The sequence below is a fragment of the Anser brachyrhynchus genome, assembly GCF_964034855.1.
Source record: "Anser brachyrhynchus genome assembly, chromosome: 6".
Taxonomy (NCBI): Eukaryota; Metazoa; Chordata; class Aves; order Anseriformes; family Anatidae; genus Anser; species Anser brachyrhynchus.
The window spans coordinates 30,566,517-30,586,486 of NC_137700.1; the positions used below are offsets into that span (position 1 = coordinate 30,566,517).

At 41.5% G+C, this 19,970-nt stretch overlaps 1 protein-coding gene across 3 annotated transcripts in view; it reads right to left on the reverse strand.

Annotated features, from left to right (window-relative positions):
- The window catches only part of LCOR (ligand dependent nuclear receptor corepressor), a 59,249-nt gene that overhangs the window by 25,546 nt on the left and 13,733 nt on the right, over positions 1-19,970 (reverse strand). For 2 of the 3 annotated variants that reach the window (XM_080596826.1, XM_080596828.1), the window contains exons 2-3: positions 4,286-4,351; positions 3,789-3,868 (exon numbers count right to left, since the gene is read on the reverse strand). In XM_080596826.1, coding sequence (XP_080452952.1) covers positions 3,789-3,868; positions 4,286-4,351 — 146 coding nt within the window. Of the gene's footprint in view, positions 1-3,788; positions 3,869-4,285; positions 4,352-17,180; positions 17,274-19,970 lie in introns of all 3 variants that reach the window. The other variant, XM_080596827.1, reaches the window with a different exon arrangement.

Genomic DNA, 19,970 nt, shown 5'->3' on the forward strand with positions numbered 1-19,970 from the left:
AGATTTCTTCTGTAGGGATAGCCCTGTCAGTTTTCTTAACAAGCCACACTGAAAAATTAAGAACCATAATTAAGAAGTCAAATATAAAGTTCAATTCATCTGAATTGATAGGTCTTGTGTACCACAGCCTTTTAGAAGGAAAAGGGGCAAGACATAAATAAAACCGACCACACATCTTAAATCTTCCCCAAGAAGGATAAAGCCCAGAGGCAACCAGGAATTACCACATTTGCAGATTAGCCAACTGAGAGTTCACCAGGTTTGGCCCCACAGAACACAATCTGTTTCCTTTCACTGTGAGCACGCTGCTGGAGCTGCTGACTTTGTACTTTGTCTTTCAGTGCCCATGTGTACCCCTGCACACAGGCACGTGCTAATGGCCTGGTGGCAGCTCCTTGGTTAACTAGCTGCTCTCTCTGGTCACACAACCGAAGCTATTGTGCTGTTGTATTTTGCTTTCTATGATGGAAGAAAAAAATCCGGTTTCTAAAAGCTTTACATAACTCCATACAACCCTTTGGATATGGGCAAAAATGTGTCTGGGAGATTTTAGCTCCTGACTCGGTTTGTATTTTACTGTCCTTCTCAAATGAACACACTTAAGTCCATTCCTCTATCAAAAACCATCTTGTATTTTGACTGGCAAAAAAAATCCATGCATTTGCAAGTAGATCTACTGCTACAAATAAATTAATCTCTTCAGAATACTTCAGCAGATGGCTCCCCATCCTTTGAAGAACGCATGTAATTGAATCTGATTGCTTGTAAAAGCAAGAATTAACATCGCTGAAAGGGGTGGGAGAGTAAGGGCAGTTTTCTTCCTTAAGCAGCTCTGCCAATAAGCCAGCCAGGGCCTCCAACTCCCATCCTGGAGTCCAGGACTCGGTTCTCTTTAAACACAGCTACCAGTCTCCTAAGTTACAGGTCATTCTTACAAGCAAATGAAATCCAGATAACACACCAAAGATTATTTTTGAACTTGTCAGGCAGAGTACCTACATACCACTCAAAGGTGAGAACTGGGTACAGAATCACAGAATCGTCTAGGCTGGAAGAGACCTCCAAGATCACCTAGTCCAACCTCTGAGCTAACACTAACAACACTAGTACCTTGACTAATTATGCCTCTAATCTAAGAGGGAGTATTGGTAGAGGTGTGCTCCTTGGAAAAGGCCAGCCACAACTAGGTAGGGTTAGAAGGTGAGTGTCTGTGTTGCTCCCAGCTGCAACATCATTTACGTGCCTTTTAATTCTGTAACTCACCACCATACAAGCAGAAACCCAAATCATCCCATCCTACTTGGTTCTCTTCCTAAAAAGGCAAAGGGATGCACATCAATAACAAAAATGCGGAATAGAGACTGAGGCACAGAAAACACAACTGCAACCATTTTATGTACAGGAACATATGGGTTTTAGCAGTTTTAGAAGCTTGAGCCTGCAACTTCCTAAAAAGAAGACTTAAACGTATCATTACAGATGTTGAATGGAAGAGATTTCAAACCAAACTAGTACGATTCCTAATTTATTTCAGTCTGTCAGCTAAAGACTGTCCATCATTTGGCTAAAACAAATTACAAACTTTTTTGTAACAATCAAGTCTCCGAGGTTTTATTTCAAATGATGGTGATAAACCCATGCTATTTGAAGACCCCCCATAAGAGAGTCATATTTAACTTCATATTGCAAGCTAATGACATCTGTGATGGCCAGCAATGAAGCCATTTAGCATACCCACACAGGAAAGGGAGCACTCCCACCACGCCATCTCCCATAGCCAACATACGAAGCACTCACTAGGTCTCAGAGGAACCATACTATTCCCTCACTCACTCCAAGAAAATACAGCGGAAGTGATCTAAAGGCTGGGGGTGGGCAGGAAGAGAGGAAAGAAAAATCCCATGTGCTCCAAAGCAGCTCTGACAGCTCTGGGCCCAGCGTGAGGGGAATCACCAGGATTAACAGAGAAGCCACAAGTCTGATGGGAAGGGACTGGCTCACCCTTTTTTCCCCATTCCTTCATCCTCTTGACAGCCCGTTGTTATCTGGCCATGCAGCAGGCAAGCCTGTGTACACAGCTCTTTGCTGTCTCTGTTTATCAATCAGCTGTAAGAAAAATGGCTTAAAGAAGCATTTTTGGCTACCGAAGTGTAAAACAACAGAAATGGCTTGGGTTCTATTTATAAAAACTATTCTACCCAAGCCCGTAGTGACTGACACCAACATTTGCCTTTGTTAACTCACGTTTGTCTCTGGACAGCCAAAATTTGTAGCCTCCTTCCTTTCACCTATTGCTTTTGCCTAACGATGCTGCACACCCCTGCTGCATTCTGTGTCATTCTGTGCACACAATCCTAAAATCTCTTTAGACCCCTGATGGCAAAAACTGCTCCTTGGAGCAACGCCAGATGGGACCACACCTGCATCTTTTTTGTCCCTTTAAAAGATCCCAAGCAGTACAATGGGCAACCAGGTTAGGAACCTCAACTACCTCTAGCATGAAGAATACATTTCCAGTGCTCAGTGACAGAAAGCTTAGCCCAGTACACTGAGAATAGAAATAGGGCCTATGAGGATGATTAAGTCTTTTTAAAGATCCACCCATACTTCATTAGATTCTCCCAGCCTACAACGAGGCTGACCAGCCCATAATATTTATTTCTTAATAAATTCAACATGTTAGATAGAACTTCGCTAAACATTGAATTTCACCTTTTTATGAGATGATTCAAGTCAAACAAGACAGGACTCCTAGCGTCACAAGTATACATAAAGCTTACCTGCTGTCAGTGTCAAAGAAGAATTATTACGCCTTACATCTGTTCTAAACGCAAGCATTCCTAACTCTCCTCCCAGTGCCTTAACAAACAGTGTAATACAAAAATAAGCCTAGACTGGCAATGCAGCAAGTACCAGTGTCAACAAGAAGGTACTTCCTTCATGAACAAACCATACGTGTTAGCTGCTGCAGAGGAAAGGGTGCTTGTGGTTCTTTTGTAAGTCTACAGAGAACCACTCTGCACTGACTGTTACACTGTGCAGGAGGTAGTAGTAGGGAAAACTCTTTTGCTGGCACTCTTAAGATAGATGACCCTTCCTTCTTGTGCTACAGAGCAATCATTATTTCAACACACGGGCCGAGCAACAATCATGTACAGCATGGTAACCTTTGTTTTATATACAGCCATAATCTGATTAAGGAAAACAAACTAGAGGTGAAAGTGTTGGCAAAGCTGACTTGTCCGCATTTAGGGTGAGACGTGGTTATAAACAAGCACAATAGAAAACCTGACATACACATGAGCGCTTTAATAAAAGGGTATGGCCCACAGGGAAAGAGATTCCAAGATACAGAACAGGACTCTAGCTTGTTAGAACGGACCATATTTCCATACTGAAGATAAGCCCAGTGTCTGACTGTAGTAAACACACACAAGCCACAGTTTGGCTCCCTTGGGAAGAGTTGCATGATCACAATAAGATCACTTACAAAGAACTCAAAATTGAACAATCCACAAAACAAATTAAAAACAATACAGAAAGAGCTACTACACACACACAAAAAAACAAACCACCACACCTTCATCACATACCACAAAGGAAAAGTTGCAGACAAGAAGCAAGTCTCTTCATTAACTTGTGTTATTTTAATTCAAAAAGCCTTTTTCCATAGGAGGGGAAAGGGGAAGGAGGTTGCAGGTTTTCTATGTTCAGTTAACTAGGAGCAGCAAACTCCCTCCCTTTGTCCCTCCCCTACAACTACTAGCTTCACACATCTGCATTGTTACCTTCACTTTTTCTCTTCTCAGGCAGCAGAAAAGACAATTTTCATCAAAAGACCAATCAGAAACACCTTCAGGCTCACAGTCTGTAAATCAGAGGAATAGCAGATTACTTCATATTCATAAACCACGACACAACTGGAGCCAAAAGAGAAATGCCGAATTAAATACCTGTTTCACAACATTCTTGCCTGCATTCTGAGGATGCAGGCTTCGTTTCAGCCATATTTCCAAATCCCCAGATTACCAAACTGTATACATTTTATCTCCGCACAACAAATATTTTTTTTCCCCGAGCACTGCCAAATACACTCCCAGCTACATAAAGATGAACGCACACTCATTAGTAATTTTAGCCAATATGAAACTAACTGTGAGCACTGCCTGGGGGAGGGGGAAAAAAGCACAAATCACCACGGTAACACACATTTTCTAGAGGCAGAGCTGGGGCTGCTTCTGTCATTAGAAATGCAGAACAAGATACAAACATAGAGATTGAATACCTTTAAACAAACTGAGATCTTTTAATAATCCAGGTCCAAACAGGCCTTCTAGAATACTTTCAAACCCTAAAAGCAAATAAAAGAATTGTTAGCTTTCTAGATTACGTACGTCACTCCAAGAATATTCACAATAGCAGTTCTATATTTATCTGTTCCAAGAAGAGAGCTCAACGTGTTTTCTCTTAGTATTACAAGATGCATGGGTCAATTATGATGACTGAACTACTGGCAAACCATAGCACAGCCTAGAGTCCACTGACTCCTGCACTTAGCCAGGTTAAAAACAAAGAACAATATGACATTGAAATAAACCGTTTTGAAAAGAAAATAGCAAGTTTTAGGTCCTACAACAAGCTTCACAACACCAGGGAAGTGCTATATGAAAAAAATTCTCTGGCTTAAGCCTCCAAACCTAAATAAGGTACGCTATTGCAATTTAAAACAAATACTAAGTAATAATAACAACACATTCTTCCACCTCTGAGTGGCATTCAGTTACATTTCTGAATTTCAGCAAATGTTAGAATCAATATTTTCTGAAGAGTTACAGGTTTGAAGAGAGAAAATTAAAAGGAAAGGGATTCAGCAATGCCGTGCCCCTAAGGAACCAAATTCTAATCACTACACTGCTCATGTCATAGATCTGCATCTAAAATACACAGTCTGATTTACTTCAGTGCCACGACTTACGCCGCACTTAAAATAAATCTAACCAATTTTATTTGAGCCCAAAAGAGGAAAAACCTTGACCAAAATTACTGCCATTATTTGGAAACGTTAAATCAATATTACACTGAACTCCTGCTGGCAGTAAAACCTACAGAGCTGTTAACTACCCGATACGGTGAGAAGCCAGGTTAACAAGAGGGAAAATGAGAAGTACAAAGATTATTTTAAGGGGCACAGACAAAGTCCACCTGCTAATAAAAATGCATTCCCTTTACAATTGGGATAAAACTCAAAACTATCACTCGCTGCTTTTCCTTCTCCTCCCCCCCTTGCCTTCGCATTGTAGGTTTAGTAACAGTTTGCATATAGCTCGAGGCAGCTTCTCCTACTTGCCTGAATCTTTGAGAGGTAGAAGAAAAAGGGATTTTCTTAACAGACAAAAATACGATTTTAAGTTTAAATAAAAATGCATGGGTGAATCAGGAACAGATAAAAGGGCAGTTTCAGGTAGTTTTACAGTGGTTTCTTTAACTAAGTGATTGTATACTCTGAAGGAAATCAATTATTGCACTGCAAACATGCAATAATTGTAAAATAACTCAGACAATATACAGATCTAATACCACTGTTACTGCTTTTTTAGACAGCAGTCTTGTCTTCAAAGGGAAAGGACAAGCAGCATTATACCCCTCTGGGTGTCAGCAAGAGTTTCAGTGCACTAACATCACTGGATATGAGATGCAGGACCCTATAGAATTTGTAGTCTGCAATATAACCTCAGCAGCCAAAGCACTGCCAGAGAAATAACATCATCCTTGAACTAATGCCTATCTGAGGCTGACACTAAAAATCTAATCTCAGGAAGCACTGAATGGAGAACAAAAAAAGTGTGAAAGGCCGACGGTGAAATAGCAGCCAAGAGTAAATAGAAACGGGGAAAATATCAGTAAACAAGGTGGAAAAGGAGAAACCGGAAAAACATCCCGTTACACAGCACCTTGTCAGGCAGAGAAGAAGCACTGCCTCCAAAAAAAGCCAATTCAGGCTTCAGGAAGTGGCAGGAACAGTGGGAAAGGGCCGACCAACCTGACCTAGAAGAAAAATGGGGAGAATCAGGGTATTGACCCATAGGTTTATAATGCTGACCTTTTCATGGGTAGCGACCCCTCAGATGTTGTATCTGAGATTCAGCTCCCAAGTAAAACACCTAACCAACCTCATCCTTTATCTCTTTGTTAAAAAACAGCGCATATATAAATAAATAAAAATTGAAAGAGCTCAGAAATTTTACTCAAACTCACCAGTCTTAAAATAGTAACTGCCAGTGACTCATGCCCCACAGTTTGCCATGCATGCAATTGCACACTGAAGTCCCTGCCAAGTTTTACAGCTTGGATATTGTACAATCATAGTTTGCTAGCCCACTGTTCTCAGGGATGCTAATGCCACTCGGTTTTTATTAATATTAAATATTGGATTTAGCAGTTGCATAGCAACAGCAGAACATCTTATGTGCAATGCTTGACATTAAAAAAGGCAAATAAGGGAAGTATGAATGTATTCAAAAATTATACTAAAGACTGGTAAGAACTGCCATGAAACCAAGCCCTACTCCCCCTAAATGCAAAATGCAATGCAGTAAAGACAATATGAGCCCTGCAATGTAATATTCAGTCATTTAGGACTCCAAAAGAGCAACTGTGTACTGTGTACATTTAATCATGCATAATACATTGAAAACAAAATCTTGAAAAAGGAGCTGCCTACTTTTTATAGTATTTTTTCTCTCCATTGTCACTGCTCTTAGAAGCTTGAAAAGAACACTGCTTTTCCCACCGATTGTCCTTTTCCATTTGGCAGATGATATTTTCCTGCATTTCAAATGGAACAGAAATTAACATGGCTGCCTCTGCTAAATTCCTGCTTCTATGCTTCTTCTTCTGTATCTCTGTGTCTGACAGTTCACGGCAGCTGAAGAGCAGGGCCAGTGGAAAAGTTGCAGGAACAACAGAATTGGAAGAGGAAAAGGGAGAGAGATGCCAACATTTTAGAGGCTTCTCTTTTAGATATGCTCCTCACAATTAAAGTAGCCACGCTTAACACTTACAATGTTACTGGCGACCTATAAAAGGAAAAAACATCTTTTGTTTTACATTAGTGTACAAATTTAGGAGAAAAATAATTTTTCTAAAACAAAACATCTGCAAACCTTAAATCTTATCTCAGAAGGCTCTCAAGTAAGTGAGGAATAAGCAAAAATACAGAAAGAACAAAGAAAATCCTTCGTACTGAAACAAGGGTGGAGTACATTTTTAAATTCACAGCTTGTTACATATGTTATTTACTATTCCACAATTATTAGCTGCAGAAGTAAAGCAGCATTTAAGAAACATTATTCTCTAAAACATCTTCTGACAAATCAGAATATGGATGTGCCATTTTTACACTAAAAATAACAAGTACAGAAATTCAAACAAAAAGAAGAGTTGACCATTCAGTTTTCTGCATGGCCGAATTTCGCTATTTTTGTCCCTGCATCTAAACTGTTTTATTTTCATCTTTTCTGGCATTTTCATCCTCCCTTCTGAAGCCAAATAGAACCATAAATAAAAGCTTAACCTGTTAACCAACAAACTTCACCTGAAGAAGGTTTAACTTCAAGCTTTACAATTTCCTACTTTTAAAAGCAGGAATGCAGGATCTTCAGGTGTGGATGCCTTTCTGGCCTGCCACTGGCGCTGTTTGAAACACAAGACTCGTGACAAATGTGTTTTTTCCCCCTGCAACAGCACAGCTCAAACGTATTCCTTAATACTCGCTACATAATTCAGCCCTAAACACGCAGCCAGTCAAAGCAGCAAGGCATGTACCACTTACTGCAAGTCAAATCATTCTGGGAGTAGTAAGGAAAAGAAGGGCTATAATCTGCCTTTACTATTTGCTATTATATAAATTGTTAAAGAAGTGAACGAAAGAGTTTTATACATACAGCTAGGGGCCTGAAGGGGGAAATGAAAACATACATCTGTATCAACTCTTCAAGCCTGCTATTATCATTTTTAACCTGCGACTACTGGTTTGTAAACTAGATCTCAGTCTACGTAACCACTGCCCTGGCTCGTATTCAAGTATAGCAGGTCTTACAGATCAATTCCTACTAGGAAATAAGGCAACCGATTCTTCAGCATTTATTTACAATACGCAGGCCAACATACAGCAGCTTGTTCTTCGAAATTGTAACTTCAAAAAGCTGAAAATTGAGTGAAATCATTAAGACACCAGCTGTCTACATCTTTTGTAGAAATTTCTTAACTATTACGAACTTTTTACTAGATACCCCCAAAAGCATCGTGAAAAACCTGATCTGTTAATAAAAAATAATGTGTCAGTGAAAGCACAGAGAGGAGATAACAATGCCCTGGAGCAGCCGGGGGATTCAGAGCAGAGAACAAGTCGAAATCCAGAAGTGCTCCAAAGGCCTGAGCAAAGCGATGCACGTAGTTTTAAGGTAAGCAAGGATGAAGCCAAAAAGAAGGCACATGATATGAGTATTAACTGTAAGAGTCTATAAGAATATGGCAGTATATTAACGAATGTACAATAGAATGGCATACTACACTATTTAACAACAAAATCTACCACGTTTATTTAAGGTTCCCAAATTAATAGTCTTAAAATGCTACGGAGATTATTTTTTTAACTCTTATTTTTTACTCAAAAAAATATTGGCAGTAGGGTCTAATTCCATAAAATTGTGGAATATTCAAAAGTCCCAGGGGACTGGAAAAAAGCTATCCCTCTGAAATATCAAAATATTGAACAGATGAGTACTCAACTTGATAAAGGCTTTCGAAAACAATCGAACAGCTCAGAGAACTTGCCTACCATGGAATTAACAGCAGAAAGAGTGTCAATCAACACGGACTTAAGAAAAATATTTAATTCTACTGTTATGAAACTGAAAGTTTGATTAGCAATAACAGGTTTAATATAATATTTTCAGATAAGTGTACCACTTTTGGCCTGGTGCCACGTATTTTGACTAGAACCAGCCAAAAAAAAATAAGAAAAGGAATAAAAATTCAGCCCAATACACACAAAACAGATTAAAATTGATTAAGTGACAGTTCCTGAAACGTTAGCGTCAATGGGAAACCACTGCCAGTGGGCACTGGTTCCTGGCCCCTGGCCATTAAAGGTTTCAGACTTGGAGGAAAGCAGTGGGTAAGGTTGCAGGAGATACAAAGACAGGAAGAGCAGCAAATAGCAGAGGGGCCGGGTCACTCGGGATGCTTAGCACAGCAAATGCAGCCAAACGCTGCTTCGGGAGACAGGCAGGGGAGGCTAGAGAAAGCCACAAAAGAACACACATCTAGGAACAGGAAAAAGAGCTTCTCAAAGCCATCCCTTGATCCAGTGGCTAAAATTGGAAGCTGGTCAAACTCAGCCAGATGTAAGATAGTTTTACCAAGATGCAACTGAAAACTGCAGAAGTGCACCGCCAGACCAGGCTGGGCTTGGATTCTCAAGGAGTTATTAGAGAAACACGGGCTGGCCACCAGCACATTCCCCTCGTGCTCTCCCCAGCTCTTACACCCATAAAATCAGGAGCCTCCTTACAGAGCAGGACACAGCCACCGCCGTCCCATCAGGTTTTTATTGGATTTCTCATGCCTAGATTTTCTGGTCAAGATTGGATATATTTATCCACAGCTATGGGATTTGAAGCAGGAATTAATTCAGAAAAATCCTACAGCCTCTGTGTAACACGGGAATTCTGTCTCTTTTAGGACAAAAATCTATTAAACTTGATTGTTTCAGTCACAGGCATCTTAATAGAAAGGCAAGACCAAGCAACAAGGGAGGAAAAAAAAAGTCACAGGACAGTTATTAATATAAACCAAGTCTCAGGACATCCATGTAATTATACAAGTTGTGAACATTCTTTTATTCAAGCAGCAAAATAATAAAGCTTATCTACCTATGATGAGAAGTCTTTTTATTTGAATGGTGCCAAGTTAGATTACTACAGGTGAGAACAAGTTCATCTCAGCTTCCTGGGGAACAAATACTGAAAATGCCCATCCTTTTTCCAAAGCTCATGCTTCTGCGTTCTTGTGAATGGAGCTCCACTGCTCGGGGACTTACTGTAGGCATCGCTCCTCCAGAGACAGCAGCAGCTTTAGTAAACACAATGGCTTTCCAGGGACCTTAAAGAGCAATAACCTGGTGCTGTAGGAACACAGACAAGCACACAGAGAACAGCTACCTGCTGAAGGACGTTAAGATAGGAACTGTTTAAAGGAAGAACAGGAGTAACCAAGTCCCGTATGGCAATACCTAGTTCTTCTCCAGCGTTTTTCCACTAGAACACCTTGGGAACAGAAGACCTAATATGTGATATCACCTGCCGAGGTCCCTCAACAAGCCCTGGGAGCTCAGGAGAAGAGGAATCCTCACATCCTACTGCTAGGGCAGTAGACAAGAACCGCTGAGAGCAAGTGCTTCTGACCACCCTTCCTGCGAGACTTTCCACCGCTGGACCAGCAGCTGCAGCAGGCCATCCTCACCCTTCTCGTCAAGCATCCCTTTGAACCAGGCAGCCCTTTTTCCTTGGAGAATCGAGCCTAAGCACATTTTCTCTGATGGAATATCAAACTCGCAGCAAGGCATTTAAAAGTTAATGAGCTAAGCATGGCGGAAACACAGCTACACATCCAAACAACAGTGCTGCAATGCGCTTGCCTTCAAAACAGAAAAGAGCCCCACAGAGTCCCCTAAAAGAGGGTAAATCTCTCTTCTCCACGGAGAACTGGAGGGCAAAGCAAGCAACTTATCAGGCTGTTCCTCAGCGCAAGAAATGGAAACAGATCTCCTCATCCTATGTTAGCACTGACGCATCTCACTGTTTACAACTAAAGAAAAGAATCACCCTTAAAAAAAATAATCCCCCAAACCAGAAATGATAACTTATAAAGCTTGTTTCCAGAGTACAGAGCATAGCAAGGCAAACAGCACAACATGGACCATCTCCTGACTCTTGCCAAAGGTTGTTTTTGTTGTTTGTTTTTTTTGGTGATTTGGTATCAAGACAAGAATCTCGTTAAGGCATGAAACCTTATCTCTAATCAAACGTCTCTGCAGCAGAGTTCACCAAAAGCTGGGGACTTCGCAGTGGCTGCCTCAACACCACCACGAGACAGAGCAGTCGCCCTGGCAGGCTGAGCTGTAATCTTCACGGGGATTTGCGGGGGTGGGAAGAGCCTCTGAGCTGCAGATACCGCATCCCTAATCTGGATGGTTGATCAAGCCGGGGTGGTGGGCTTGTTTTACATTTCAACTCAAGATCAGGAGGCTTATTAAAGGACTAACTTTCACTGAGAAGAAACTACCAACCAGCCAGAAAGTTTATTAACAGATTACAAGAGCTGAATAGCCCAAGAATGAGCACACTCGACAGCACAAAAACACCACAGAACAGAAGTTTGTATACAGAGACCCAAATATTTCTCCAACTCAAGGCAATTTTTTCATACCCAACAGTGCTGAATTACTTATTGCAGGAAAAAAGAGACTTGAAACTTTCTTCCTGCTGGAGACAACCTGTTAATGCTTCGCTGCCAGGTGAAGTTAAGGTGACATTCGTTAACTACCAGCATTTATCCCCATACATCATGCTACCCCAGCCCATGCCTAAGAACAGCCTTGCAGTAGATGGAATTGAGCTATCCAAAAAATACCTTCCGTGATAGAGCCTGCATTTCCAGCAGGGTCACTTTGCTGCTCCACGGGCACAGCACCGCTCGTAGCACCGATCAGCCAGAGTCAGGTGTGCAGGCAGGCACAGGCTGCCACGAGGAGGGGCAGCAGAGGCCCAAGTCCATTTGAACCATGCAGAATCCCCCTCTGTCCCCAAAGAGCTGTGTATGTGGAAGCACAGGATATGGGTGATTTCCACTCCAGCCTCAAGAGATATGAATTAGTGTGGTGCAAAAGCGTGCTAGAGGTGTGGGTTGAACTGAGATATTTGCTATATTTCATGTCCCATACCAGCCCTGTTTAAGCAGGTTCCCTTCTCCCAGTAGCATGGCCCTGGCCCACATCATTCTGTCTGCAGTGCAGCCACCCAGTGAAACCAGACCAGCTGAAACAATTCAGCTAAAACAGCCCAGAAAGGGGAGGCACAAGCTGCTGAATCCACTTAAACACAGGCCACCAGCAGAAAAAGCATCTACAAAGCCACAGATAGGATCTAGTGAATGCTTGGAGCATGTCTCAGTTTCACCTCCCTTTTCACAGGCGGTCGGTTATATATCAGCACTCATTACTGCCTTAGCTCAATGCATTACTCTTTCTTTTTGGTTCTCAGCTAATTACATAGAGCCCCTTGCCATCTCTACCTGTTTGACAAAGGCAGAGATATTCAAATGTATAGAGGGTCTGCAAAGTGCAATGGAAGCGTGATTCTGTTCAGGGAACTAAATCTAGCTGCATCACTTTCATCATTTAAAAATCTGATGCTGTCCAGGAAACAGACCTGTGAAAGTTGACTGAATGCTTCCGAGTTGATATATGAACATACTTGGCTGACCTGTGTGGTAGGAACTGCCAAGGGCCTTTTTGCTCTTACTTCTGACTGTAAGAGTCTACCTGATGTTAAAGAAACCTCTGTCGCAAGCCATTACATGATTTTCCCAATGCAAAGCATGCCTTCTGACTCCAGCTAACCAACAACATCCTCAAAATTCTTGTGCGTCACGAGAATAACACCACTTTATTAAGTCAAGTGATTATTTCACTACAACACTAGCAAGTATATCTAAATCCCAATTAAGAAGCTAACAGTAGAAAATAAGATGGATCTCAATCACAGAAACAAAGCTGCATCTTGAATACGAAGTATACCTGGTATTTTAAGAAGGCTTCCCAGAATTTCTGGAAAATTATCTGTAGCCTTTTCAGATGGACTGTTCAGTTTAGCCTCAACAGAAAGGTGATGATCTAGGTGAAATCAGCAGGTGTCCCAGGCAGCCAGCACCAACATGGAAGAATAATTAGAACAGGGGCAGGATGGAAGTTATGCCCCTTAAATTAAATAATTAATAATAATTCCCCCTCCCCCCCAAAAAAAAAAAACACAGATCTGTATACATAGGGAAATAGAAAGACACGAGCACAGAATTCCTACTGGCTACAGAGCAGAGCACAACAACTAATTGTCATCGCTGAGGTTACATCTGAAAATACACCTTAAGTGATGCACTCGTGCATCCCCAACGCAAGGTGCAAACACACGGCGAGTACTGCTAAGCGTAACGGCCCCCTCCAGCTTTGCACGACAACAACAGCAAAAGCACAGTGGTACAAAGGAAGCCCACAATAACTCTTGCATACAGCACTGAAGATACAGCTGTATTGCTATTGTTACTTTTATGCCAGAAAAATTAAATGCTAGCAGAAATATCCGCTCTTGTCCTTCATTCACACCTCAGGTTATGCCACAGTAATAAAGAAACTGCAGGTCCCAATTTTCCTTTGGATGCAGAGAAGTGTAAGCACAGCTGCTGACAACTTTATAACACAAGATTATAGCAGCAAAACAATTTGGTGCTGAAATAAATTGTGGGAACTGAAATTGCCAGATGTGACGGAGCATTACTCAGTGTAGACTAGGAGCAGCGAACTTTCTTTTTTTTAAAAGAATAACTACACACAGATGCAAGAGACTTGCAGTAAAGAGCTGTGAAACGGTCTGACCTTTGGTGTTTGGTGGAAATTTTCCTCAAGGAGAAAGTGACTGAAATCTCTTACTTCTAATGTCACGTAATGTTTGCCATCATTTCATACAGCAATTCTTTGGATCTTACTAACCTTTGAGCTTCAGATACACATCATCAATTCCATAAGCCATGCCTATAGACGTACTTCACAGGAGAGGGACCCCATTTCTTTAGGGTATTCTGTGCACAACTATAACTGGGGTTATGGCGAGCTTTTCTACTTACCGCACAGCAACATCAGACAGAAGAAACGCTGCTTAACATCAGACATTGCTATCCACACTCTTCCCTTTCCACTGACAATACAAACAACTGTACAAGTGCATTATTTCTGGACAGGAAGAGTCTCCCAGCATAGTTCAGTTATGCCAACAGGAACAAGTGGCAGGACTAAGGACAGCACAGACACCAACAAGGCTGAAATCAAGACCTCCATTTGACTTCCTTATTCTCAGACTCTTTCCCTTACTCACATTAGAAGCAGACATCTGAAGTTGGTACTGGATCAGAACTCAGAAGTTCTGATCGTAAGACTTACTGTGAAGAACAAATTCAGAACAACAATCTTGGGATTAGGGTTGATGCAGAAGATGATAGGGAAAACATAGCTTATGACAACCATGCAGGATATCACAGTTAGGCCCAGATATCTTTTCTTGGTAGCCACAATGAATTTCGTGTCTACAGACTTTGTTAACAATTTAAATTGCTCTTAACCAAATTATATATATACACAACAATGTCAGCTCATCCTATCATCTTTAAGTCCTCCCCAAGCCAAGCAGTTCTGTGCAGCTTTTTGACGCTGCTGAGTCTTCACCTTCTCCTTTACTCCAATAAATTATCAGTCTCTCATAATTCAGAAAGTCAAACATCATCCACTGCATTTGGCTTGAGGCCATAATAATATCCCCCTCACAACTTTTGTTTTCCTTCTACTTGAATTTGGTTGCTTGAAAGCAACACGCGTGATCTGAACTGAGAGAAGACTGAGCAGCAGTCCGCACTTTCCATGCACTAAGTCTCTTAATGCCACTGAATTACAGCAGAATCTCTGAATATGCTTAATCAAATCACGGGTTTCTGTTTAAGAACAACAAACTGTTACAGAGACAAACATCTGCAGGTCAGCCATCTAAAACAGAAAGCTTTGTTCCAGTTTTACAGCCGGTATGTCAATAAAGAAGTCTTCGCAGACCAGTCACTGCCTCAGGTCTGTTCAAAGATAAAACCCCTGTTCAAGATGTTCAGCAGATCTAAAACTGATTCTTTGGTGGCAAGAAAGTGAAGACAGAGTGGGAAAACACACAGCCTTCTAAGAAACTGCCTACCACAGATCCTTTGTTCAAAACCTGAATTCAATTTTCCAGGTAATCTACACACAAAGCTTCTCAAGCTTGGCATTCCACACCATGTTGTATTGCTGAATTCAATGGAGACTGAAATACCACTAACAACTTCTATATGGAGAAACAACAGAAGCACTTCACAGTTTTGAGTGCTGCTTTGCTAGAAAAGCTTCAGCTTTTAAGATCAGGGTCACTGTCCACTTATATTATATCCAAAGCAGCTCTTTTTGTAACTTCTCAACAGTCCTTTCAGAAAAGAATCTCATAAATGGATTTCCTAATCCATGGCTAGGAATTGCCAGCAGTACAACTGTATAAACAGTGAAGGAATTTGAAACAAACTGTGCTTCTGCGGGTTACATGCAAATCATCTGGTTCTAAAGGGCTCGGAGTCTGGAACAACACCAACAGATGCTCAGAGTTACAAAGCAGGCTGACACTTCGCAGCTATCTTCCCTTCAGGTCCTTCTTTCATACAGAGTTCTTCATACACGAGTTTCGTTAAAGGGAGGAGCATCACGCACACGTAATGAACAAAGTACAGCATGAGGTGCGAACAGTGAATTGCCAGCATGCAAGAAACCTGAATAACAATTTAATGTAAGCAGCTTACTCTCCACTACTGTCAGTTTTATACCTTCCATCCTCTGAAGGTTATTTCAGATGGAGCTGACATTTTTAAAGTGTTCTTTGATACCAGAAACATCTCCACGCTCAAGGAAAGTCAGACTTCTAGAACACACTGAGCTTCAGCAGATTTTGTAAGATTTAAATAATCAATAGTACTCACTGAATCTCAAATTCCCTTGAAAAGCCTGTAGGCAAACGTAACAAACTTGCTTTTTTATAAAACCACAGGAATAACACCGGAAGGGTGAGCAAAGGAACTAACCACTAAACAACAACGCAGCAAGACACCAGAGTAAGCGTTACAAAACACTGCACTTCCCAAGCACAAGGTCTTCCGAGAACATCTGCCAGCAGTAGCTCCGCCAAAGAACTGCAGTCTTGCCTAAGTTCATTACCCGTGCACGGAGCTGGACAACAGAAGTGAAAACCTAAGCACAGAAATTGTAACCGATTATTTTAAAATGCTAGCCAGGAAGATTGGTAAGAGCTTTAACAGTAGGTATTTGAGGCACATGAAGAGAAGAAGGGTCCTTTCGTTTAAAAGGGGACAGGACTGGAAGCACATGGGAAAACTAAAGGCTGCAGGGGAACCTGCAGAATCCACAGCGGCACAATGAACGCTGCCATCAGCACCCAATTCACTTCGGTAACTTAAGTAGTTGCTTATAGTAGTGTTTCAATCAACAATTCAATTAAATAGTCATACTTGAATACATGAGACATTCCAAGAGGTGATCAAGTCAAAAACACATATTTTTAAAATAGCACATTGGTTTAATGCTGACTTCTTTATCATCAAACTGGTAATTACCACCAGACAATTGCTTACATAACAGCAACCATGCAGTATCTTATTTTGCAGTAACTATACAATCACAAAACACGTTTTAAAGGAAGCTGCACTATCATATCTGCAAAAATAGCTCAGCATAGGGTTTTACTCTTCTAGACAATTGGTTCCTCACGAGTACCAGAATAATGTAACCTGTGATGCAAGGATTAAAAAATAAATAAATCAGCATACAATATTTTACACAATGCAAATATTTCTACAGATATTTGGCTATTTCAAGTATTTAAAAATCCCTCCTAGGCTTATATTCATTCAGTCAGAAGTCTGAAGCGGTCTTTCATAAATATCCTGAACACAGTCTAAAGATTTTATATGTTCTTGGATTAACCTACAGTTAATCTTATTAGACAAAGAGCCAAGATTTTCAAGAATGAATGCTAATGCTATAACACTAAATAAACCTGGCTTGTTAAAAAAGCAACCCTGAATTTTTTCCTACTCCTGCACCCATTCTGAAGTCATCAATAAGCGCTAGTCAGGCTGTAGAAAAACTCTACCAGCAGGCTTCTGAATATGCATAATGCCAATAAAGCTAATTACATTTCAAAAATAATCTATGTGCAATTAAGATACTGGCAACATTTTAATGCAAAAAATTGTTTAAATATACTAACATCCTAGTCTTGGGATATCCAGTCAAGCTACGCAAAGAGATGTGTTTGTCCCTTGCATACTCCCAAATGTGGAAGTAGGATCAGAAACTGGATCTGGAAGAAAGGGTAAACAGCATGTTAGTTAATTCACAGAGGATACTACGTTCGGAGATGTTGCAAACATTAGTGAAGACAAATATGTCAATGACCTAAAGAGAAAACAAAGTTAGTTTTGAAACATACACGTCTCATGAAAAATAACTTCAAGCACTCAATGGAGAGGAAACATGGGGGACAGGGGAAGAAAGAGTAAAATGAAAGAAACCCAGGAACAGCAACAGTGGACAGTCAGCTGAATATTTGCATTGAAAAACAGTTCGGAGTTGCAGAGGCATCAAACAGAGCAGGGAAATTAAAGTTCTTTCTACAGTCTTTGAGTCAGTAACAATAGCCATTTCCTTGCACAATTGCCAGGGACTGAAAAATTCCCCTTCACTCCCAGCAAGTAGAAAGCTCTTCTCAATGGCAAATCAAGTTCTGCAGGAGGTAGGGTTTAATTTTTTTTTAAGCAAAGTTAACATACGGTTAGCATAAGCCTACGCAGCAGGTTCTTCCAGTACTTCTGCTGCTCGTGGCTTTGTGCAGAAACAGGAGGAAGCTAACAAAATGAATCCATTTCTACAGGTGCAACTCAACCTTGTATTGTTCCCATTTATTCATGTGGTCCCTGAGAAAAGAAACCTAAACAGCTAGTTCAACTACTCGCAAAAAGAGAATAAAAACCCTTCACTTCTGCCTTAAAGTTACTTTTCTGAGAGTAATGACATCCACTCATCCATCGGGAGCTGGCTGCACTATCCAGCTGGAGGGGCAAGCAAGAGGAGGAAACAACTGCCTCTGCCTTCAGAAAGCCTGCAAGAGATTTCCTTCTCCCTCACGCCCCAGAAGTTCAAATGCAGCAATTTAAGTAACCAGCATGCATCTTTGAGGATTATCGAGCCTCTGCTCTTCAGAAACGCTTCCAGGCACAAAGTATGAAACATTTATTCCACTTCATTCCCAAATAAACAGAACAGGCTAATTTTGCAGGATTTGTTACCCTCAGTAACAAGGCTTCGGAGAAGCGACTGTGCGCTCTATAATCAGGGCAGTCCACAGATCCAAAGTGGAAAGGAAGGGAAAAAACACCACCACAAATGAACAAAAAAAAAACTTTTAATAGAAGCCTATTTCTGCCCGTGATGCTGCTGCATCTTAGAACAAGCTCTAGCACGGGGGCCTGTACTTCAGTTAGCACATCGCCACATAAAAACAGGAGGTGAAGGTTTTCTCTTTCCTCCTCCTGACAACTGCTGAGCTAAGGGATTTCTGAAAGAAGTCATCCTGTGGCATCCTACACCTTCTGCTTGTGGTGTGCTGGCAAGAACAAAGAGACAATCCCTACCAGTTTTTCTCATCTTTGACAGACTGGTCAGCCCTGCATGTTTCAGTGGAGTTTCCCACAGCACGTTCCCAGGCATCCCTCAAGCCAAACCCACATGAAACGCAGCTTTTTAAAACATTACTGCACTGCCTTTAAGTAGCTGAAGTCATAGAGCCAGCACAGAACTGAGAACCACATGGAAGAACTCGGAGCATTTTAGGAAGAGGCAAGGCTTTGGACATGACAAAAATCTTTTCTTCTGCACACAGGGACATGGGCAAAGCGTCTCTGATGTCCCTTTTGAAGGGGTCAGTGCCAGCATGAGATAAAGCTCATGGAGGCAGACTCCAGTCAAGCCTCTGGATTCAAAGCGCAGCCTCTTGAGCATCCTTTCGGCAGTAACAGCAGGCTTCACAGCCCTTCCCTTCTCTGCCCCACCCCTCACTGCCATCCCTGTACCCCCTCAGCCATGCTTGTGCAGGTTGAGGAGACTGCATAAGTAAGGACAAGCGATCCCTCCCCTTTAAAAAAGGAAAGCAAACCTCTCCGGGTTCACCTCGCATGAGAACGGCTGTTCAGGGTGAAGGTAAACTATCCCAGTAGTTTACTCCTGTTTGGAACCAAAACACCTAAGGCAACCCTAAAGGGTGTGGAAATGCAAAATCCCTGCACCAGGAGCCCTGATGAATCCTGACTGGCTGAGCACGCAGAAAGCCCAGTCCAAGCCTGCCTGAGTAGTCCACTTCGTTTCTCAGGGAAAAGGGAAGACACAGAACAAGAATGTTGCACAGCAGCCTGGTGTAACGCGGGGTCCATCTGTACTGGGATTACCCTCAGGAGGCTTCCATGGTTAGGAATCTACCATCCTTCCAGTCTGGGGATGGCACTGACCCTAAAGAGGCCTATTCTACACCAGCCCATCTCTCCCACTTAGATCATAAACCTAAAGGTTTATATCCTAGGAGTGTTTGTTGCTATTTCCATAAAGCCTAAATATGCAAATCACCCGAACAGGTAAGCAAAACCCCTTCCTTTCAGCTAACATTAAAAGTGTGTTAATTCTCCCCCTTTTGCATTAGAGTCAAGATTATCATTATTCTGTAGGAATTTCTTGTTTCAGGTTCCTATGAGCCTCCTATAAAGGGCATACACAGTGAGATTCAGCTGGTTTGATCTCTGGAAGGCACCTTCTGTTGACAGCAACTAATGATGATTCTAATGTCTCCATTATAATGTCAGTTTATCTGTAATTTTCTGTTAATTGTATTAAAATTAACACATTGGATAAGAGATTTATCTACTCACTGGGGACATACTGCAGCTCAAGGTACGTTCACCAGCAAGGCAGCATCAAGAGCAGAACGAGGCTTGCCTAATTCAAGTGCTTT